At 47.4% G+C, this 24,146-nt stretch overlaps 2 protein-coding genes across 8 annotated transcripts; both read right to left on the reverse strand.

Moving 5' to 3' along the window:
* Window positions 1-424: 424 nt before the first annotated feature.
* Window positions 425-15,685, reverse strand: LOC111848608 (phosphatidate cytidylyltransferase 1-like). The gene is made up of 13 exons (XM_023820768.2): window positions 15,183-15,685; window positions 10,383-10,543; window positions 6,892-6,988; window positions 6,169-6,266; window positions 5,768-5,907; window positions 5,201-5,259; window positions 4,728-4,810; window positions 4,270-4,357; window positions 3,815-3,883; window positions 3,569-3,721; window positions 3,267-3,386; window positions 3,066-3,169; window positions 425-2,636 (listed from the first exon to the last, which is right to left on the reverse strand). The coding sequence occupies exons 1-13, from the start codon at window positions 15,231-15,233 to the stop codon at window positions 2,501-2,503; spliced, it is 1,359 nt and encodes a 452-aa protein (XP_023676536.2). The 5' UTR covers window positions 15,234-15,685; the 3' UTR covers window positions 425-2,500.
* A 1,023-nt stretch (window positions 15,686-16,708) lies between these two features.
* On the reverse strand, window positions 16,709-19,812 carry LOC111848552 (uncharacterized). 7 transcript variants are annotated; one of them, XM_023820656.2, is made up of 9 exons: window positions 19,651-19,812; window positions 19,199-19,230; window positions 18,959-19,108; window positions 18,759-18,879; window positions 18,306-18,518; window positions 17,982-18,065; window positions 17,705-17,846; window positions 17,454-17,616; window positions 16,709-17,363 (listed from the first exon to the last, which is right to left on the reverse strand). In XM_023820656.2, coding segments are annotated over exons 2-9 (1,128 nt in total). In that variant the 5' UTR covers window positions 19,201-19,230; window positions 19,651-19,812; the 3' UTR covers window positions 16,709-17,110. The 7 variants fall into 7 exon arrangements, with proteins under 7 accessions (XP_023676424.1, XP_023676423.1, XP_072565046.1 ...); XM_023820655.2 differs by having other exon boundaries at window positions 19,199-19,233; window positions 19,637-19,812; XM_072708945.1 differs by having other exon boundaries at window positions 19,199-19,233; window positions 19,607-19,812.
* Between the last annotated feature and the right edge of the window lie 4,334 nt (window positions 19,813-24,146).

A 24,146-nucleotide genomic window follows, 5' to 3' on the forward strand; every position in this document is an offset into this window, starting at 1 on the left:
GATAATATCCTACAGCTGATCTCAGTGAACGCTCTCCTCAGGCTATTCAGGTAAACACTACAGAGACTCCAACAGGCCAACAGACGACACCCTAACTCAGAACAATCCTCACCTTTTTGAATAAAAGTCACAAAGACCACGTGGGCATGTCAATTCCTCACGCTCTCAAGAGATAACCAGTCATACCAGTCAGTTGCGGAACTTAATCCTTGAAATTTACAAGGGAGTACCAGTTATACTAGATCAGGGCGGAACTCAATTCTAAGGTCTTCCATAGTCATGAAGCTAAACTACCTCAGGAGGAATCCAATTCTTAGCTGATGACATCACCTAAATAGTCACATGTTACTGGTAATTTTCCACACAGCACAAAATCTGTCAAATGGTGTCCAGGGACACCCAGTCAATAATATTAAAATAAAAGTTATCACAAAGAAATAATACAGCCTTTATTTAACGCCACTATATACAGTCAAATCCTGTAATAATTATAACAGTAGTAATGATAATTAAATCTTTTGATAAAGCAAACATTGCTACCTTTGTTCTTGTGTGACAATTCTCCACTGTCCTGTTTTTTAACAGAACTATTAAATCAAACCACCTTCAAGTTATATAAGGTCTATATCATATAATCCTTTACATGGACTGTGAATAAAATCTAACCAAAAACAGTTAAAAACAATGATCAAATTAAAACATTTTCAAAAAAAAAAAAATAATCAACTCCTATCTGCCAATGCAGATAATTAAAAATTTTAGGCCATTCTTTGCAGCAGCAATTACACATATAATAAACCAATGGTACCATAAAACAACAAAATAACTTAATAAAATGACAGACCCCACTTTCTAATGTCGTACATCACAGAGTTCTGCTTTTCGGGTAAAAGTACATGACTAGTCAGTGGAAAGACTTACTGTGAGCAGTTCATGCTATTAGACATTTAGCTGGTCCACAAACCCCACTAACTCTCTAAATATACTTTTGAGAAAAAGAAGAAGTGACACAACCGAAAAGAGATAAAATGATGATGGGAAAAAGAAACAGGACAAGTATATAAGAGGAGAAAATCTATGTTAAAGACAACTCAAACCCGTTCAAGTACCGCCGTTGCTAAAGTAAACAATTATTTCCTCGTAGCCAATCAAAACGTGCACGAGGCCTATTGTTGCAGATCAAATGCACTGAACTGATGTTCTCATGGGTTTTTAGAGGGAATACGTAATGTGATTCAACCAAACTGCCTTGCTATAGCTTTGTGTAACCTCCCCCCATGTAAATAAACATTAAAGCCCTCAGCGCTAAGGGTACGAAACGGATTTTCATCAAGTTTCAATCTTAACCAGTTAAAAACAAAGTTAAACATCTCACTGTATCATTCAAAAATTCAAAATGCTCTTTTTACAAGAGAGAAAATAGTCAGGAAGTGCAGAGATAATAAAAAGATGCAGACGCGAGGAGGGTTAGGGTTAGGGTTAGGGGGGTTATGGTTAGGGGGGTTAGGGTTAGGGTTAGGTTTAGGGTTAGGGTTAGGGGGGTCCGAACGTTCGCAGCAGCCCGGTGGTTCAGCCTGGTGAAACCAGTGAGACTCAGAGTGGCTGCAGTTTGAGCAAACAGCGTCTTTGGCTAGCAAGCCACTCCGCCGTAATGGGAGTCTATAAAACCTGAAGTAAGTTAGAGTTTAAACCAGGGGTGGGCAATCTTATCCACAAAGGGCCAGTGTGTATGCAGGTTTTTGCTGCAACTCCCTAATTAGGTCACTAATTAGAGGACTGATTGGTTGAAGAGTCCTCACACCTGGGTTTGAACAGCTGACCTACAGGTTATCCCAAAAACCTGCATACACACAGACCCTTTGCGGGTAAGATTGCCCACCCGTGATCTAAACACTAACAAAAGAGATATAATTTCTGCATAACCTCTAACTCTTGAATAGGAGTCGAAAAGTCGTATACTATTAAGTTTAGTTTTTTGTATATATGTGTGAACGTACGTCTGTACACTGTGCATTGTTATTATAGATCTGCATTAACGTATTGCCATGCCAATGAGAGTCAATCCAGACATATGTGGGGGAAGGGAGGGGTCACAGCTTCTCAGAGACATCTGAGAGGTTTCAGTCCTCGAAAGAGACCAAGACCACAAAGACCCCAAAGATAAAGACTGCACTAGGCCAGCTTATTGGGACCATTTGAAAGTAGAGATTACCATCCATGTTCCCCGTACATAAACAGTAATAGGGGCAAAGTCTGCACACCCCCCCCCCCCTTCTTGAAAGACCCATTAGTATCAGTGCAAGAAAATGGGCAGCAGCATCCTCAGCCCACTGCCCCCTCTTCAAGTCGTCATGCAAACCCCATGGCAACCCGTTGCCGGGGTGACCGCTCGGCATTAATTGTCTGTAATTACTAGCATGTTTTTGGTAAGCATAGATGCTAAGATGCTCCAGGCGGTTCCATGGCGAGCTGGACAGGGCCAGCGGTCCATCTCCGGCCCTCACTGCGCCTGGCTTCCAGTCGGGGGCAACATGCCCTTTTCCCGCAGGTGGGAACGCAGCAGGTTGAAGATGCTGCGCTGCTGCTCCGGCTGCAGTAGTAGCAGCTGCTGTAATACTTTGCTTGGGTTGGGGCCCCTGGAAAAGAGGCAGGAGGGTCACAAGCCAGACAACTACAGGGGCCACAAACACCCACAGGGGCCCCAAACACCCACAGGGGCCATGAACATGCACACAGACCCCGAACAGATACAGGGACCACAAACACGCACACAGACCCCGAACAGATACAGGGACCACAAACACGCACACAGACCCCAAACAGATACAGGGACCACAAACACGCACACAGACCCCGAACAGATACAGGGACCACAAACACGCACACAGACCCCAAACAGATACAGGGACCACAAACACGCACACAGACCCCGAACAGATACAGGGACCACAAACACGCACAGGGCCCCAGGAATATCAACCTGTAGACAAACCCCAGGCCGTGTGCCTTTAACAGCAGCCATAATGTGAAGACCAGTCTGTCTGTCTGTCTGATTGATTGATTACCTGATAAAACTTGCTATGTAAACGTGAACAAACGTCGCCATCAGATACTGGCAGTCGAAGCGGTCCATGATGCCACCATGGCCCGGAATAGTGTCCGCGAAATCCTAGAGGGCAAACGAGAGTGTGGTGGGGGGAAAGTGACAGACAACGGCGTGCGAGAAGCCGATTGGGCTCAGCTCGGCTCGGCACGCGGCCTCTTACTTTGATCTTGAAAGCTCTCTTGAATCCACTGGCAAAGAAGCCCCCAAATGGCCCTATGAGAGAGGCAAAGGTGGAGAGGGCGACGCTGTGGATCTGGAAGGGGAAGAGTGTCACCGTCTCCTGTGGGGGGGGGGGGGGAGGGGGCAGTCATTATAGTGTACAACCTATAATGCACCACCCAGTCTTCGGGGAACCCCAGATGGTCCAGTTTCTGCTCCCTCCCGGATCCCAGTAGGGAGCTGCAGAGTGTCACATGCGTCCAAGCAATTAGATGCAGACAGGCCACAGCCTCAGGCTCCCACCTGTCGCAGGAACTGCTGCAGCAGCTTGGGGGGCCGGTATTCATGCAGCAGGAAGAGCTCCGAGGGCTGGCAGGCCACTGCGAAGCGGTTCGTTTCGCTGTCATACTCCACCGGGCAGACAAAGTACTGATAATGAGCCAGGGGGTAGGCTAACTGCACATGGGGAGGGCAGAGACAAAGCGGTCACATGACCCGAACCCAGGAGGGGGCCGCCAGGGTCTCCAGACAAGAACAACAGCCACTTACAATAAATCCGAAGATCACCGTGGAGACAAACCCTCCGATGAAACCTTCCCACGTCTTCTTTGGAGAGAGCTACGGGGTCACATGACAGCTTTGTAAATGAAGGACTCTTCCTTTAACAGTTTTGGCTAAAGAGGGTGCAGGTTTAGCTAGACCAGTGAATGTCAGCACAGTCCTCAGGAACCTCCAGAAAGTCCACATTTTTGCTCCCCCCCAGCCACTAACACACCTGTCAGAGGTATTCTGGGTCCTCGATGGCTCGATTGTTTGGCTATGGTTCAGAAAAACTGAGCTAGACTGATAACTGGTCAAGCAAGTTCTGCCCCCTAAACTCTTCAAACACACCTGTCTGACACTAAACCTCCCATATATTGTTGTGCTGATTCTGACGGTTGTAATGTGGTTTGGAAGACAGGAGTATTTAGCAGAGCAGTGAAAATTGGATACTCTCTCCATACCTTAATCAAAGGCGTCCTTCCAAAAAAGAATCCAAACAGATATGCGGTTATGTCATTACAAATCACGATGGATATGGGAACGATGAACCTGTAAAGAAATGAGAAATGTACTGAATATTAACAATCAAGCAGCCTTTTGGATGTTGGTTATGATGATGTGATCGGACAGAATAATACAGATCTTCATTATTCAGAGAAGCCAATACGGGTCCAGCTAGAGGCTGAGAATTGATCACATTTACTCTGTATAGGCATATTAATGAGCTTTCACTGCACTCTGTCATTCATTAGATAATGGTCATAACAGTCTGTACGGATCAGAACTGAACAGGAAAATGATAACAGAACGTGACACAGGACCTTACTCACAGGGCACGTTTTTCACCGCAAATTGCATCCAAACATGCGCCTCACACTCACTCACAGCCAGTTTAACGGGCAGCTGTGTTCCTACTTACCAGATCATCCCTTCAAACAGATTCTGAATCACAAGGTGTGACTGAGTGACCACAATCAGCAGAGTCACATGGGTCCAAGCAAACTGAAATGGCAGAGACACGCAGGAAGGCCTGTTAGCGGGCAGCACAGAAGCCACAGGCCTGCCCCACCCGAGAGCAGCCTAAAGGCAGCTTAACAATCCCGTTCCCCAAAACTGCAGGATGGCTGTATGTCCACCAGGGGTCTCCCTAAATGAGGACATGCTGTGACCTTAAAGCAATCCCACACACCCGTTTCCGAGGGCCCAAGGCCTACACCCTTAGTGTAATGTAAGGTATGTTACTCTCTCCATCTCAGGTGGCAAATGACAAATATGTGAGAAACATTCTGGAACATTCCTGAACTGATTTCTGCCTTTGGGACGTTGTGGTGACTAGCTCTGCTCCTCTGATTGGTGTGGGATTAGTACGAGTGGCTAAGCCAGAGTACAAACCATGTAAAACTGCAGCCGATAGTGCTTCTTCACTAAACTCAGGACAAACATGCAGAAACCTGCCAAAGAGAGGAAGATGCCATGAGAATTACGTACAAACACCGTAACAGACCTATCAAGACAGTCCCCGGAAATCCTGTCAGGTAAGATACAGCCTCAGTCATCCAGGCCAGACCACCGAACAGCAGGGGGCGCTAGTGTTCCTCTGTAAATGCCCTGCTTGCCCCTGTTAGTGGAGCATTGCATCAATCTTGTGAAAGAGACTCATCTTTACAGTACGGTGTTCAATTTCTCTGTACACTTATCAAGCACCTTAAGTGGTTTTAAAATGAGGTTCTCTCTTCAGAGACACCACATTATACAGCTGAATATGAAGTGATGCAAGCAGAGAACCTCTATAAATAAGCCTCACAGAGTTCAACCCGCTGGTCTTCCCGTCTCAGTCTGGGGGCAAAGTTTAGTCTGATAAGTTTTATAGCACTTCAACACGCAAAGTGAGACTTCCAATCAGAAGCAACCGTTCAATCGCAGCTTTGACTCCAGGTCATGATAGTCCCACCTACTCACCTGTCAGGTAGAGTGTGAATGAAATGAAGCGGTGATATCGTACAAGGAACTGCAAAGGCTCCTCCTTTTGGACCAGGACGCCGAAGTAGTCGGCCACTGTCTCCCCATAGAAGAAGTAGTTTGCGCAAATCAAGAAGAACCTGCACAGAAGTGAGAATTGCTGCATCTACGGCTGACTGAACACAAACTCCCCGTTGGGAGCTTCCAGATCATACAGGACAGACAGCCTGGTCAGAATTCCCACTCCTTCCCTACCTACCCCAGGTCTACACGGTAAAACAACCAAGGGCTTTGCAACTTTATTATCCAAATTTCCAAGACTACGAGGAGCTTGGTGACAATATTCGTGCTTCCCAGAAAGTCACTACTCAGCTCTTACATTACACCACAAGGATTCTTACCAGCTGAGTGTCCTGAACCACGGCAGTTCATAGGAGTGGTAGACTCTGTACCCAATGGTTATGATTTCCTGGAAACACTTGATCTGAACCACCATGACCTGAGGTGATACAGAGACATTCAATAAGCCGGCTCAACATAACAACAACAGTGTTTAATCGCAGCTGTGAAAACTCCAGACTATTAATGCCGTTGTAGTATCATGATGTGCAAACAGTTAGTACAAATAGATGTTATGGAAATATGATCCACTGGCAGCACTGCATTTTTCTTAATATATGGGGTTGGCTCATATCAACTCCAAATCAACTTCAGTAGAGCAGATTTAACTGGAGGGTCAGTGGACCACCAGAACCTTGTTATTAAATCACAACAATTGTTTTCCCCCAATCTGGATGCTCCCAAGGGTAATAATTTCAGATCCAGAAAGTACAAATCCAGACCAAGGTTTTGTTTCCACCAACCAGTTGAGTTTAAAGAGTCACAGTCACAGAATACACAACTGGTCGGTTGAAACAAAACCTTGGTCTGGATTTGTACTTTCCGGACCTGAACTTTCCACCTCTGGATGCTCTACACAGTACCCATAAAATAATAAATTCAATCAATGCATTAAAAAGCTGTCTGAAGCCAACATATTGATGAGGAACATGAGACGGGCTTCTGCTGGTTCTCTGTGGGGTTTCTATTCGGAAGTTTAAACCCTACTAGCTGACAGAACTCACCCCAATTATTAACATGATAGGCCCCAGGTAGATGATCAGGAAGAAGAGACAAATCATCGTTAATGATAAAATGCCCCTTATCCACCAGTTCCTCCATCTGTAAAGGTGAGGAACATAAAGATATCAGCAGTAATCTTCTCCCCTGTAGCAGCATGCAGGCTTGGCACTCTATGCAGAAATCAGCTGCTGGTTGCTTCTCTAAAACAGCAAGCATTACTGGTGAAGTGTCACTTGGCTGACCAACTTCGGCTTAACCAGTCAAACTGCAACCAGAAATGTGACCAATATTAAGGAAGGAAATACATTTTTAAATGGCTGAAAATCTGGTCAGAGGGTTTGTTTAGAGACGTTACCATTACGATTCCCTACTGTGGCCTAAAGTTGAGCCCTGGAGCAAAGAGGCCATGGCTTCCTGTTAAATCACTTCCGGTCACAATGAAATGTTCACGTTTAGAAAGAACAGCTGGAAAGGTCAACAGGAGTGATTCAGCACAAGCCAACCGCCCTCAGGCTCAGATTCTCACGCTGCCATCTCATGGAAAACCTTAATCTCTACTTGTGCTCTCATGGCCTCAGCATCACCTGCCCTCTGCGTCATTCGTTCTGTCTCCTTACTGCTCGTAAGAAATGAGCTAAACTAACAGTCTGTCCATAGGACATCGGACGCAGCAGTGAAAGCTGCCGGGCATAGTCACCGGCGCCATGACATCACATCCACCGCGAGCTAACGGGCATCCTGCAGACACTGATCCATGACATCACAGCCACCGCGAGCTAACAGGCATCCTGCAGACACTGATCCATGACATCACATCCACCGCGGGCTAACGGGCATCCTGCAGACACTGATCCATCACATCACATCCACCGCGGGCTAACAGGCATCCTGCAGACACTGATCCATGACATCACATCCACCGCGGGCTAACAGGCATCCTGCAGACACTGATCCATGACATCACATCCACCGCGGGCTAATGGGCATCCTGCAGACACTGATCCATGACATCACATCCACCGCGGGCTAACAGGCATCCTGCAGACACTGATCCATGACATCACATCCACCGCGGGCTAACAGGCATCCTGCAGACACTGATCCATGACATCACATCCACCGCGGGCTAACAGGCATCCTGCAGACACTGATCCATGACATCACATCCACCGCGGGCTAACGGGCATCCTGCAGACACTGATCCATCACATCACATCCACCGCGAGCTAACGGGCATCCTGCAGACACTGACCATGACATCACATCCACCGCGGGCTAATGGGCATCCTGCAGACACTGATCCATGACATCACAGCCACCGCGAGCTAACGGGCATCCTGCAGACACTGACCATGACATCACATCCACCGCGAGCTAACGGGCATCCTGCAGACACTGATCCATCACATCACATCCACCGCGGGCTAACGGGCATCCTGCAGACACTGATCATGACATCACATCCACCGCGGGCTAACGGGCATCCTGCAGACACTGATCCATGACATCACATCCACCGCGAGCTAACATGCATCCTGCAGACACTGACCATGACATCACATCCACCGCGGGCTAACGGGCATCCTGCAGACACTGACCATGACATCACATCCACCGCGAGCTAACGGGCATCCTGCAGACACTGATCCATGACATCACATCCACCGCGGGCTAACGGGCATCCTGCAGACACTGATCCATGACATCACAGCCACCGCGAGCTAACGGGCATCCTGCAGACACTGACCATGACATCACATCCACCGCGAGCTAACGGGCATCCTGCAGACACTGACCATGACATCACAGCCACCGCGAGCTAACGGGCATCCTGCAGACACTGACCATGACATCACATCCACCGCGAGCTAACGGGCATCCTGCAGACACTGACCATGACATCACATCCACCGCGAGCTAACGGGCATCCTGCAGACACTGATCCATGACATCACAGCCACCGCGAGCTAACGGGCATCCTGCAGACACTGATCCATGACATCACAGCCACCGCGGCTAACGGGCATCCTGCAGACACTGATCCATGACATCACAGCCACCGCGAGCTAACGGGCATCCTGCAGACACTGATCCATGACATCACATCCACTGTGAGCTAACGGGCATCCTGCAGACACTGATCCATGACATCACATCCACTGTGAGCTAACGGGCATCCTGCAGACACTGATCCATGACATCACATCCACTGTGAGCTAACGGGCATCCTGCAGACACTGATCCATGACATCACATCCACTGTGAGCTAACGGGCATCCTGCAGACACTGATCATGACATCACATGCACTGCGAGCTAACAGGCATCCTGCAGACACTGATCCATGACATCACATCCACCGCGGGCTAACGGGCATCCTGCAGACACTGATCCATGACATCACATCCACCGTGAGCTAACGGGCATCCTGCAGACACTGATCCATGACATCACATCCACCGTGAGCTAACGGGCATCCTGCAGACACTGATCCATGACATCACATCCACCGTGAGCTAACGGGCATCCTGCAGACACTGATCCATGACATCACATCCACCGCGAGCTAACGGGCATCCTGCAGACACTGATCCATGACATCACATCCACCGCGAGCTAACGGGCATCCTGCAGACACTGACCATGACATCACATCCACTGCGAGCTAACGGGCATCCTGCAGACACTGATCCATGACATCACATCCACTGTGAGCTAACGGGCATCCTGCAGACACTGATCCATGACATCACATCCACCGCGAGCTAACGGGCATCCTGCAGACACTGACCATGACATCACATCCACCGCGAGCTAACGGGCATCCTGCAGACACTGATCCATGACATCACATCCACCGCGAGCTAACATGCATCCTGCAGACACTGACCATGACATCACATCCACCGCGAGCTAACATGCATCCTGCAGACACTGATCATGACATCACATCCACCGCGAGCTAACGGGCATCCTGCAGACACTGATCCATGACATCACATCCACTGTGAGCTAACGGGCATCCTGCAGACACTGATCATGACATCACATCCACCGCAAGCTAACGGGCATCCTGCAGACACTGATCCATGACATCACATCCACCGCGAGCTAACGGGCATCCTGCAGACACTGATTCCATGACATCACATCCACCGCGGGCTAACGGGCATCCTACAGACACTGATCATGACATCACATCCACTGTGAGCTAACGGGCATCCTGCAGACACTGATCCATGACATCACATCCACTGTGAGCTAACGGGCATCCTGCAGACACTGGTCATGACATCACATCCACCACGAGCTAACGGGCATCCTGCAGACACTGATCCATGACATCACATCCACTGTGAGCTAACGGGCATCCTGCAGACACTGATCCATGACATCACATCCACTGTGAGCTAACGGGCATCCTGCAGACACTGATCCATGACATCACATCCACCGCGAGCTAACATGCATCCTTAAGTGGGTGGCCGGCCTACCTAGAGGAGAGTCCTTCCAGGGCCTTGCTCAGACACTGTGGGGTGTTGTCCACAGATGCCGGTGCCTCTGGAGTGTCTGCTTTGGAGTCTCCTTCTGCTTCCCCATCAGGTTCTCCAGCCAGACCCAGTCCCAGAGCCAGCCGCTCTTCTCCATCTGCTTCCTGCACAGCAGCAGACCAAGAAGAAGTGGTACAGGTTCACTGCAAACACCAGGATCCAGGGCCTGGGGTGTCTCCGTGGTATTTATAAAAGCTGGCCGGGTGGCAGCCTTATCAGACATTTTGAAACTATGAATTTCACTCCCAGGGAGGGAGGGCCTGCCAAAAACCATTATGTTCTGAACCAGGTGGAATATAGGTAATGTTAAATAAAATGAACTACATTAGGAACACTTTACACGGCGCGTCAGATCAGCAGATCCCTGAAGCATAAAGCATTTCATTGGTACCAGAAGCCTGGTAATAGCTCTCCTGATCAGAATTAGCTATGAATTTCAGAGGTGTTTCTCCCTCCCTGTTTGCTTCCAGGTCCCTATTTGCAGAGACCAGACAGGACAGGCAGGGCAGGCAATGGCCTGGGGCCCCGAGCTGGCAGGGGGCCCCCGAGGGCCAACGATTTCATAGTACATTGCAAGGACAAATCTGCATTGTTTTTTGTGTATTCTGTTTTTCACAGTAAAGTGAAAATAAATATGTTGTGTTTATTAAATTCTCTTTGTTGATATTATTAATTTACACTTCACAGTAAAATAAAGGTGATGTGTGTTTTTCCATGCCGGGGGAGGGGGGAGCTGGAGGGAGTGTTTTGCCTGGTGTCCATAGAATCACCTCTGCCTATCTGAGCTCTGAAACACAGAACACAAAAAAACACAAAAGCCCAACATCTGAGCCAGAAAAGCAGGAACAAATCCCAAAAGAAGAGGCTCGTCCTGCGGAGGGCACAGCATGATCCTGCAGCTGCATCGCTGCCATTATTATGAAGATAATAGGTGATATACGAGCAGCAGGCGCTGTCGGGGGGGGGGGGGGGGGGGGGGGGGGGCGTGCTGGGGAGACGGAAACAGAACAGAGAGGGGGAGTGATGGCCAGCAGGACAAACACATTCACCTGCCGCAAGGGCCCAGAAACCTACAGCGGGACCTATAGCAGCCTGGGCTCCCCTTCTGCGATATAGTGCAGTACAGTATGACAACAGAAGGGCTGGCATTGCGCACACACACACACACACACACACACACACACGACTGTCTGCAAGCCAGGCTATAAAAGGCAGCTTGCCCCTTTAAGGGGTCCTGTCAGTAAAAAAAAGTGCTAAATAAGCTTCAGACCAACAAAGAAACCAGTGTCTGAAAACATTAAAGCTTTGACTGCCCAGCTCTCTATGGGACCAACGTGGCAATAACTGCGAGAACATTTCCATCAATGATCCTTTGAGACAGATTTATACATGTGAACAGAAAAGGTCCAAGCTGACTGGTCAGCGGACGGGAAACCGATGTCCATAAAGCAGAAAGTCTGGAGGCTAGTTCTGCTTGTCCATATTTCATGTTTGTGAACTTTTTATTACTTGATTGGAGTAAAGAGAAAATGAGAATGATCCATTACACAAGTTTAACAGTCTCATACAGCCATTCCATGAATAAGATGCAAACTCTGATTACTGATTATTGAAAGAAAATGTTCAATTTATCAGAGCACAGCATCTGATGCATGCCATCATACAACCTGAATATCCATCACCTGTTCTCAGGTCAGTTACTCCTGATCAATGAGACTGTAAAACTTACAGAGGTCATATCATTTACAGCTGTTCCAGGAACAGCCAGTCATGCTAAATTTGAGGGTTCTGAAGAGTCATTCATACTTCACATTCCTTCCAGCCACTGAAGGGGAAGGTGCCATTACTGTCCTAGCCCGTTAAATCCCCTACAAGGTGTCAAAGGGAGGCCCCATCAGAAGTTTTCATGGGCACAGCAAACAGCAAACAAAACCTGCCTGCAGCTGACAACAGAAACAGTCTACTTAGGTTGGCTGCAGAACACCTGCTTTGAGCAGCAGGACCCAGATCTAGACTGTGGATCTGCAGAGTGATCTCTTCAAACCGTGCAGTGTAAGCTGTACGGAAGGAGTCTGCTGCAGTGCGAGCTGTATGGACGGAGCGCTCCGCGGTGCAAGCTGTACGGACGGAGCACTCCGCGGTGCGAGCTGTATGGACGGAGCCCTTCGCGGTGCAAGTTGAATTGAGAGAGTCCTCTGCAGTGCAAGATGAATGGACAGACCCCTTTGCAGTGTGAGTCAAATCAACAGAGCCCTCTGCAGTGCAAACTGTACCATCAGAATTCTTTGCAGTGCAAACTGAAAGGACAGAGTCCTCCACAGTGTGAGCTGTATTGACAGAGTCCTCTGCAGTGCGAGCTGTGTTGACAGAGCCCTCTGCAGTGCGAGCTGTGCGGATGGAGTCCCCTGCAGTGCGAGCTGTGCGGATGGAGCCCCCTGCAGTGCGAGCTGTGCGGATGGAGCCCCCTGCAGTGCGAGCTGTGCGGATGGAGCCCCCTGCAGTACGAGCTGTGTGGATGGAGCCCTCTGCAGTGCGAGCTATAACCACAGAGTACTCTGCAGTGCAAATTGTACCATCAGAGTCACATGCAGGACAAGCTGCACTGACAAAGTACCCTGCAGTGCGAGGTGTACCAACAGAGTCCTCTGCAGTATGAGCTGTACTTCAGGACCTCTCTTCCTTATTCTGTATTGTCAGAGTCCTCTCTCCTATGATTTGCACCATCAGAATTGGTGCTGTGCAAATGAGTGTTTAACCAAAACCCCAGAAGATGTAACATGAGAAATGAGGGTCCCACGCCTTACAGTGTTCCTTCACAAGCATGCCAAACCTGAGTCTCCAGTTAACAGCCCCATATTTGGTTACTGTTGCTCTGCTTCCGTTGGCATGTCAATGATGAATACGAAGATCAGGAAAGTTCAACTGACGTTACTTGAGTGGCGTGAAAATATCCTTCTGCTTCTATATTTTATAATCTCTCTGTCAGCAGCTACAGCTTCACTCCACACTTCTCATACCATGAGGATATGACTCAAAGGTTTATGAATCATGTAGAAAGTGAGAATGTATTTCTGTCCTGTGTTTAAATGGTAAGATTGCAAATAAACAGCACATACTTCGCTATCATTTAAATTTTGATGATATTAATACATTTATGTGTACTATTAATTTTACTTGTGCTATTTTGGTGCACATAAACAAACCCAAATAAAGTCTAGCTCCACTGAGAAAGGTTTAAACAGACGGAACATCTTCAGTCAAAGGCTCGTTATCTGTACCTAATGAGTCTGAAACCAGGAATGTGACTTGGCGAGTTCCAGACCCAAAGACCCACAGCTTTATTACTAAAGCACGACTATAAGCTCTTCCAAGATCAAGACCGGCTTTTACGTGACCCTCAGCATTAACAGGCTGGGGGTCTTCAGCTATAATCCAAACGACGACACACGCTCCGGCCATACAAAGATCATCGTCCACTGTTAAGGATGAGGCAAAGCTAGCAATCACAACTGGAGCATATATCCCTGAGATTATATATAATCCGTTATGTAAAAAACTAAACTGCAAATAAATCTTTTGCGTACGTGTTACACAACATCCGAGACACGTCTCACAAGAGATCACATTTACTGCATGATTACTACAGCATTACAAAGTGAATAAGCTTTGAATCCCAGCATCTGTAGACAGAACAACACCCAGAGAGCTTGCATAGCTGAACTCAAATCAACAATGTACAAATATGTTAAAACGTTAGAATTATGGGTAGCACAGTGGCTGAGTGGGTAACACATACGCCCCCCAGGTTGGAATTTTGGGTATGGGGTTTGCAGCTTGTTGGCTTTCTCTTGGTACTTTGGTTTCCTCTGGTAGTACAAAAACAGATACATAGGCAAACGTTCTTCTCTAAACTGCCAACGCTGTACAGATATGACTGTAGGTGTATGCATGCATTTACCCTGGGACGGACTAGCATCCCATTCAAGGTGTTGTTGAGTCTTATGCTGCCTGTCACAGGCTCCAGATCCCCCTTAAAACCTGTACTGTACTAGATAAACAGTTGAAAGATGGACGGACGTTAACATTTTGTGAATATAATCATCATCTTTCAGTGTTGTGACATAACCCAGACAGGTGAGAATGGCCTTAGTAGTCTCCTTTACATAGTCAGCTGAGTTAATCAGCCTGCTGGCAAAGTTAGAGCCTGTAAAAACGACGTTCAATTGGAGAATGATCCTTAGTATGTGGACTGGTACCAAACAGCTTCATCAAATCAGGTCTGACCCCAGGATGAGGATAATGCTGCAAAATCACAGTAATCAGGAGTCAAACACCTTCATTAAGTCCTGTATTACCCCATGGTGAGAAGGACCTACAAAATCCCAGTTAATCGCCAGGAGTCCAACACCTCCATCAATCAGAGCAGGTATTAGAAGCCAGTTTGCTGACTTAACAACTGCAGGTGCGTGCTTACATATCTTACGAATCACTGCTATAATATTGCGATCAGCAGAGCTTTCCCGCCGCCTCCTGTACTGCGGTTCTTTAGATAACAAGGGCAGCTACGTCCATTTACTCAACACGCTAAACTAACCCGTGTCCCATAACGCAGTGCCCGGGTACGGCTGGACGCGGCAGATCGGGGGGGTGGGGGGGGAATGCGGATGAAGCCGGGATGATGGTCCGCTCAAGCTCCTATCTGTCCCGGGCTGATGAGCAGAGCCACGCCGCTTTCCTCCTTACCTTCTCCGCACTGGCCGGCTCCCCGCCACCTCGCTTCCTCAGCTCAGTCATTTCTGCCGTTTTACGGTGTTCCCCCCAGTTCCGAAGTGACTCGGCTCCTGCGTCCTCTCACCCCAGCGGAGTGTCCCAGCAGGAAGCCCTCTGCCGGCCCACAGCGACACTCCGGCACGGAGGGCGGCTCTCACCCCCGCCTTGCCTTACCTGATGTCAGCACTTTCTTTCGGTTTGTTTTTCACACTGCGGTGGGATAGCGCCGCACTCATTGGAGCCTATCTGTCAATCAGCTTTATAGATAATGTAATGTGCACAGTCACCATTTTCGTCTTTTCGCCACATGTTAATTATACACCAGTTTTAATCAGACCGTTTAATTAATTTGATGGCAAATAATTTAAATGTTCAAATGTGCTCATATTTAACTATACAGGTTACATAAGGCTGACAATTTTTAAATATTTTTTGAGGGGCATTGTGAAGTGCTACGTACGTGATCAACAGACTCTCAAAACATTTTTTACTAAGTGCCTCCTTTAGAGTAGTTATGTTGAGATTAACTGGCCAGACCGGTTTAATCCCACAACTCATATGGTGACAGGTTCACCCACAATGGCTCACCTATGACTTTAACCTTTACCTTGACAGAGATCATACACCCATGCAACATAAGCTTATTCATCTAAGCTGTTTCACAAGGTCTTACCCCCTGACCAGAGGGAGGGGGTGTGTGTACTTGTGTCTCTCTCGGAGAGCAGCATGGAATGTGCCCAAACTACCTAAATTTCCCCTGAAGGACTAAGAAACTGCACCAATTCTATTCTAACCAGTAGCTAGTAAAATGGGTAGTTATGGTTTAGTGGTGTCTCCAGGCAGGTTGTAACCCGGATGCGTACCTGCTGGGAGCTGCTAGACCAGGGTTCTTCAAATCCAGGCCTTGTTTTCAGTTCTCCCAGGTAGTTGGTTTAATAATTACTGATTCTGATTGGTCAGAGGCTTCACACCTGACTGACAGGTAAAGGAAGGCTGGAAAACCAGCAGTGCTCTGACCTCGATTTGAATAACCCTGTGCTAGACGCTTGGGATCTGTCTGTCCTGTGGAGAGGAGTGTGATCGATAACCAGACAGGGTCTGTTTCCTGTTGGTAGAACTGGTTACTATGTGGGCCACGGTACAGATGCCTGTCTGTATTCCACTAAGGTGAACTTATTGGATGTATGACAGAAGATTCCTGCAGTCCTTCTGATCACCAGACAATCTGAAGCGCAGACTGAGAACGGGGTCAGAAAAGTCCGGTGACCCCAGTGTGAGCAGCCCTTTGTACCTCACTGTGTGGTCAGGACCTTCGGCCTTGATGATGTCATTACTGTGATGTTGTCTTAATAGGAGACCCCCCCCCCCCATTTTAACTTAATAGCTCTGCTGTGTGTCTGATTTGTGACAGCACGCACAGTGCAGCATATTTGTGCTCAGTAATGGTATTGGGGTGTTAACAGGAGAGCATAGCCATAGGATGTCAAACGTGGATGGAATTGATCCAAGAAAACAATTTAAAACTTTATTTCTAGGACATGAAAGACTAACCTTATCTCTAAGTGGCCTGTAGTGTATGAGCTCTGCGACGGACAGTTATGCCATCAGGTGTCCCCCAGCCTTGTGCCCTGTGCTGGGCTCTAGGCCCCTGTCACCCCGACCAGGAGAAGCGGTTAGATGGATGGATGGATGGATGGAAAGCCACTGTTTGCTTCCTTGTGTGAAGAGTGTTGTATTCACGTAGAATACGTCTGTGACTGTATGTCTGAATGCCACGAGTCCCAGGCTGGAGACTGCGGCTCATACACACATACATGTGTGACACACCGAACAACAGAGAGGAGTCTGGGTAAGATTTAATACCACAGAGGGAATAACAGGCCTAAACACTCCAAAGGCCATCAAGGGGCAGCAGCGGGGGAGGGGCTTCCTGCAAGGGCCAGACAGCTCTGCTTCATGCAGCCGAACACTGTGTGGTAGCAGCGTCCCTCGGGGGCCATAAGGTCAGTGACGACGTCGGCGTGCTGCACGTCGGGGAGCAGATAGAGGGACACCTTCAGCGAGAGCGCGGCCAGGGCCTCCGAGAAGCGGACGGAGGATTCCACGGGGACGACGACGTCACCGGTGCCGTGGATCAGGCAGAACGGGGGAAGCCTGCACGCAGGGGAACAGCAGGGGTGATTTACGCCCAGACGGCGGGCCTGTGAAGTGGGTCAGAAGCGCTGACCTAGACTCGGTACCTACCTCTCCAGTTTGTCTCGGGAAAGCCTCTGCAAGAACCTTCTAGGTGAATAAAGATGAAAGTTCTCCACCCCTCCCATGGCCTTGTGCATCGACGACACAAACTCCACCCCCCGCGTCCGTTCGTACTCATAGTGGTCCACAATGTCGTAGACGCCGCTCAGACCTAGGGCAGAGTTCCACAAAATGCCGTGGAGATCTCAGACCGCCATCCCCTGGGATCTGACCGCCACACGACTCAGGAGGGCGCCCACCTATGACTCCCCTGATGGAGGAGAACATTTGCCTCTGGGTCTCCTCCTGAATGCCCAACACGTGTGAGCCCTCAGCCAGGAAAAGCGTGGTCAGAGCACACAGGTGAGCGCCGGCAGAATGGCCAACCAGGAACACGCTCTCCTGACCGGAAGGAGAGTAGAGAGTAGAGCAGGTGGAAGACAAAGGGGGGGGGGGGGGGGGGGGGGCCTTCACGTCATACCACCACAAACCCTGGAAAACTGCAGTGTACAGTGAAATTAAATAGTTCTCACTTACAGTGTCAATGTTCCACTTCTGTCCATTTTCTTTCAACCACAGCAGACACTCAGTGATATCTTGAACCATATGGGAGACATTCCCCTGTATACAGACACAACATTCATACAGTCGGGGCAGAGAAATCCGGGGGATGGGGGGGGGGGGTGTAGCCCCAATATTTAATTGGCTTTACATTTATATTATGACATTGTCCCCCCAAGCCCAATATCAGACTCTGTCCTACATCGCTAAGTACCCTGCACATGCACTTCTCCAGACCAGAGACTAGTTACGGGCTGTATGTCACATTCCTGCCCTACTATGACCTGAATGGTGACACACCTTGGGAAAAGTGGAATAATCCGGGCAGATCACTGCTGCACTGAGCTCCCTGGCCATCTGCAGGGACAGCAGGCAGTAGGTGGCCCTTTCCCCTGAGCCCCAGGCCCCTCCGTACACAAACACAACGGCGCGGGTGCCAGCGGCCTCTGATTGGTCCGTTTTAGGGGAATAGTACAAATCCAATCTCTCGCCACGGGAACCAAAAACGATCCCCTGTATAAGAAAATATCAGAATCATAATACAACTATTAAAAGTGTACCAATGGTACAATGTAAAATGAGTTTAAATTTAATTTTAATATCACAAGAGAATTAATATCGTATTGCGTATTCCTGTCATAACCTTTGGCCGGTTAAATAAGGCCATCTACTGGCCAATAAGGTAATGGGAACGTTAGTGGCACATTGTTATTTATCTGAACGTTTAGGTATGTATTGGGTGTAGGCTTTTACTTTTTCGTAATATTTATGATTATCGATATTCTTGTACCACAGTTTCCACCGACAGTACAGTCTGCCGTATTTCAGGTACTTCACAGTTTCCAGCACGGCTCTGGTTAAAGCGTATATCCGCCTTGGGAAGAGACAACAAACATTAACTTTCACTGAATCGGTGAGCTTAAAGCATCATGTCGGTATGTGAACCAACCCACCAAGGCCTTAGCGCTTCTACGTATTTCCAGGGTCCCGGGTACCCGGGCCAGCCGTACAACCACTGCGCCAAAAGTGCGACGCTGTAAGGAACAACGATAAACGCGGCCCCGGCAGCTGCGGCCAGAGACACGCCGCACTTTACAACAGTCCTAAAGATTAAAAAATGACGCATTAGTTTGTACTCCTTCCTGGTGAGTAATCTTACTTTGCTCTTCCAATTTGGTCATAATTATACTTACATTTTTACAGGAGATTTACGTGGTACCCGGATTTACTGCAAGGCAATGCACAGAAAAGACTAAGCTGAAATATCTTGAGAAAGTTAGTCATTATTAGTCTTACGGGAGAAATGCACCGTTAACTAATTCTAAACTTTCAGTTCACGATCCAGTTAATGGAAATATTACTTAGCAATGCAGCATTCATTCACCTGCACAATATCATATGTGAAGTAACGTTAGTAAACAATCTATGTGTAAAATATATATAAAACGAATTGCTTTTGAAAATGTCGTGTCATATAAGGTGAGTATCGAAGACAATAATCATCATCCATCCAGCATCATGTTACACTATTATACACTATTATTATATTATATATATTACACTATTTCCGATTTTCACTTAACATACTTGTAACAACACACCTGCACATCATTTCAAATTTTATACAAAACCTTTAATGTCCGACCTTGTTCAGGCTTCATGTCATTCCTCAGAAACTGTTATCACATAGTTTTTAGATTACACATTTGACATTTTAAGTGGGTCGCACTCTTCACCCGAACCGGCTGCACCTGCGACCGCATCACTGCATGGGTGGAATCTGCGATTCTGTCCCAGAAATATGACGTAAGAAAACTAACAGAAGACATTTACTCTTTAACTGGTTCGTCGAGCGAGCCCTGCATTCCCATTGGCCCAGAACGTATCCAGACGGTCCTTTGCCTTATTCAGGATAGAGCATGTCAAATATTGTAAGGGCTACTTTACGATATTAAAAAATACTTCAACTGGAAATTTTCCACTGGCCCGCTGTCAAGGGTGTACCTCTGTCTGTGCCCTATAAATACTTGGGTGGATGGATAGCCGTAACTTTAAAAATGCAAAAATTTAATCTACTTAAGGCTTATTTCTGGTTCGAGCAATTTTGCTGTATTAAGATGACTGTGATAATCATACAAATTAGCGGTGTTCGCGTAGTCATACTATGCTGTAATTCACGTTTTATACAGTAGGTGGAGACAACGCATCATGTTTTCAGCGCTATTCATGCCTACTATTTAAAGTGTGTGTATATATATATATATCCATCCATGCTTCTTTCTTCACAATCATTTAATCAGCTTGGAGCTTATCCCAGGAAGTATAGGGCATGTGGCAAGAGAACACCCAGGATGAGGTGCCAGTTCATCACAGGGCACACGCATGTACACAGTCACACAACTAATCACACACTATGGGCATTATGAGACACAGACTCACTCTGTGGAGCCACCATGTTACCTTCTGTGTGAACAGTGAGCAAATTATGGCACTGTTGTGAGGTTTCGGCACAGCCGATAAAAATGATTCACCTTCCAAAATAGCAATAGCAGATAAGAACATAAGAAATTTACAAACGAGAGGAGGCCATTCGGCCCATCAAGCTCGTTTCGGGAGAACTTAACTAATAGCTCAGAGTTGTTAAAATCTTATCTAGCTCTTATTTAAAGGAACCCAGGGTTTTAGCTTCCGCTACACTAGCAGGAAGACTATTCCATAGTCTAACTACACGCTGTGTAATGAAGTGCTTCCTCAAATTTGTTTTAAAATGTTCTCCCGCTAATTTCCACTTATGGCCACGAGATCTAGTATTTAAACTAATATTGAAATAGCCATTTGGCTGAACAGCATCCAGACCCGTTAGAATCGTATAGGCCTGTCCCCCCCTTAGTCTCCTTTGCTCAAGGCTAAACAGATTCAGCTCAGCTAACCTTTCCTCATAAGACATTCCTCTAAGACCAGGAATCATTCTCGTAGCCCTCCGTTGCACCTTTTCTAAGGCAGCAATGTCCTTCTTGAGGTATGGTGACCAAACCTGCACACAATATTTTAGGTGGGGTCTTACCAAGGAATTATATAAATGTAACATTGACCATAATAGAAAGGAAAATGTACAACTTCTAACCCTGTATCCTGGTCAGTGTTGTGTGTGTGTGTGTGTGTGTGTGTGTGTGGGGGGGGGGGGGGTTGCTGGAGAAGCTAGGGGTTACACCAGGCCACTCTACACACACAATGGCTGAATCAGAGAGACCCCTCAGCCCAAATGTGGAAGGAACCTCACACAGCACAGAAAAAGAACATGCAAGCTACACAGGGGTGAGGCGTGAACTCCCGGCCCCCAAGTGTGAGGTAACAGTGCTAACCAGCAGCACCAACGGCGATAAGATCTCAAGTTCTGTCTGTTTACAGCCACTGTTTTCAATCCCCCCCCCTCCCCCCCGCCGGCATTAATTATTTCCTGCAGTAGCATCTCCTTTGAAATGAGAGGAAGCCTAATCTGGGATCTCGCACGCATTTGTCCTGCAGATGCCCCAAAACCCTCACCGGCTCTCTTTGCTCTGTCGGAAGGCAAACAGAAGCAGCATGTGCTTGAGAACAGCCAGTCGTTCCTTCATTCCCTGCTGTTTTTATTAGCTCTCCACTTATGGAGCCATGAACGTCACAAACACATATTTCTCAGTGATTGCAACATGCGATAGATTAATCTTCCCTTTTTGTGGCCAAATATGCAGCGTGTCAGCAGCCAAATACACATCGGTTAGAATGGGAGACTTCTCAGATATAAAGTACCGTTCCGAAGAGCTGCTTTTAAATCTGCCCGACGCTTCTGATTGGACAGCTGCCGCATAGACCTACTGTATGCTGCTACTTTAGTGCATTAATGATGGTGATGTTATCATGGCAGCTGCTGGTCTGTGAGAGCGTGTCCAGCGAAATGTGAAAAGCAGAAGGTCATGCGTTGCTCAAGCGCTGCTGACTTTCAGGAAAACATGCAAGACTGACGGGGTATTGGTGTGAGCAGTCTCAGGCGAGCCTGTTTACTGAAGCGATTGACAAAATATTGCCATAGATTCTTCCAGTATAAAGTTGGAGAATGATTCTGATCACTGACATGGTTTTTTTTTCATGATTCCTGTCTCTGGAGTGCCAGTATCTACTCTCTTTTCCCACAAAACTTCTTGTTGCAAATTTGCTCCGGAGATGAAATACAGCCATAACCTAAATGCCCCCCAGCCAGTGAACTGTAAGCTGATACAATCACACTCATATATAATATAAAACCCTTAACCATCAAAATTTAAAAGTCACGTCAACATTGATGATGACAATAGCTAATGAATGAATAGGATGGGTATCTAATGAACGGCTCCCTTGTGTACCTTCTCAGCCCAGACAGATAGTAGAAGGTGACGATGCTGTCCCCCCCCCTGCACAAACTGCCACCCTAAAACTGAGGGCAGCAATCCAGACAGTGGATGTAATGACGCTTTCAGAGCTGACCGTGTGACCGGCAGCTGAATCAGCCGTGTCTGTTCCCAATTTTGCTTCAAAATAATCTCCCCTTTCTTTGGAAAAACAGGTTTAAGACTAATTAAAATTAAGGAAGATCCCCAACCAGAATAGACATCACAACTGTCTGGGTTTCAATATATATGGACTCTTCTAGGTATATGTGTGTTTATAGAGAAACAGGAACTGAAAGATGGTAATAGTATTGAAAGAAGCCCTTAAGACTGATTTGCTGAAACTGTACATTTTATCCGACCAATATGGAGGTCAAAGGGTGATAGGTCTATGGAGAAAGGCCGTGCCTGCTTATAACAGGCAGAAAGGGGTAAGAGCGCATTCAGGAAAACTGAGAAGCAGTTATAGACGCTAGATGTTTGCTTGGATGGTTTATCTCATTATGGGTTCCTGGGGAATGCGCTGTGCTGTTTAGGGTTACTCTAATGTAACTGAACAGCTGATGGAGATCACAGTAACCTCATTGTGAGTTAATCTCATTACTAACCACTTACCTTCCCCGCTCGTGCATTCACATGACGTTAGCGTCGTGCGCAGTTAGAATGATCATAACATTACAGCACGGTGCTATTAATACAAAGGTAGTTTGTTGGGTAATAGATTGGTGTCTGTTTGCATTAATATTACACAAAGGAAGAAATAAAGAAGTTGTACATTAATATGGCATCCATTATGAAGACCAGAAATTGAGGCATAGACTTCATTGACCTCGAAATTTAATTAGAAGGACAGTTGTAATTGAAAGATAATCACTCCTGCAATTAGGCCGTCCTCTTTGATTGGTAAAAATGGACTGGAACAGAAGAGTGATACTTTTTGGATCCCTGTGGGGAAGTTGGCCTGTTGCCTACCCCGTCTTGTTGCCCAGGAGACACACAAAGCAGTGAGAGCAAGCTGGGGGGTCACAGCACAGATTCAGCTTGTGTGCAGTGCCCCTGGAGCAACTGGGGGGTTAAGGGTCTTGCTCAGGGGCTCAACTACAGCATCAGTCCACCAGCTGTGGGATTTGAACCAGTAGACTTCCAATCACGGCTACAGAGTTCTAACTTAGTCATACACTATCAACCCCAATAAGTTCGGCTGAATTGGTCAGGAATCAAACCCAGATCATTTACTCTCCCACCGCTGCTCTGGGGGGCTCAGTGTCTCAGTGTCCAGCTTTTCACTCTAAAGGCATCTCCAGTTTAAAATGCATTTGAAGGATTTGTCAGTGTTGTCATATTTATAGGCTGATCTAACACTTGCTGTTGCATTCTTGGTAAAAACGCCATTCCTGCGTGTCAGTCCTCCACCCAAACATGTCAACACACAGCAGTATAAATTTCACTGCAGCATGAGGTCAGCTCAGTTTGTCACGCTGGCCTGACGCGAGGCAACTCGGGGCCCACTGATCACTGGTTCTGCAGTTTAATTATTACACTGCCCATGACTGTCTCTAGAGACCGTCCAGATGCTGGTGCAGTGCTGTGGGACATGCAGCGGACCTTGCTGCTCTCATATATTCCCTAGCTGTAACCCCAAGCTCCGATTTGACAGACGATAGGCAGTAGTGACACGTTCATGCAGCTCAAATGCATTTTCAAATGCCACTGTCTCTGACAGGCAGGAGACTAATTT

The sequence above is a fragment of the Paramormyrops kingsleyae genome, chromosome 2 (assembly GCF_048594095.1).
Source record: "Paramormyrops kingsleyae isolate MSU_618 chromosome 2, PKINGS_0.4, whole genome shotgun sequence".
In the NCBI taxonomy this organism is placed as follows: Eukaryota; Metazoa; Chordata; class Actinopteri; order Osteoglossiformes; family Mormyridae; genus Paramormyrops; species Paramormyrops kingsleyae.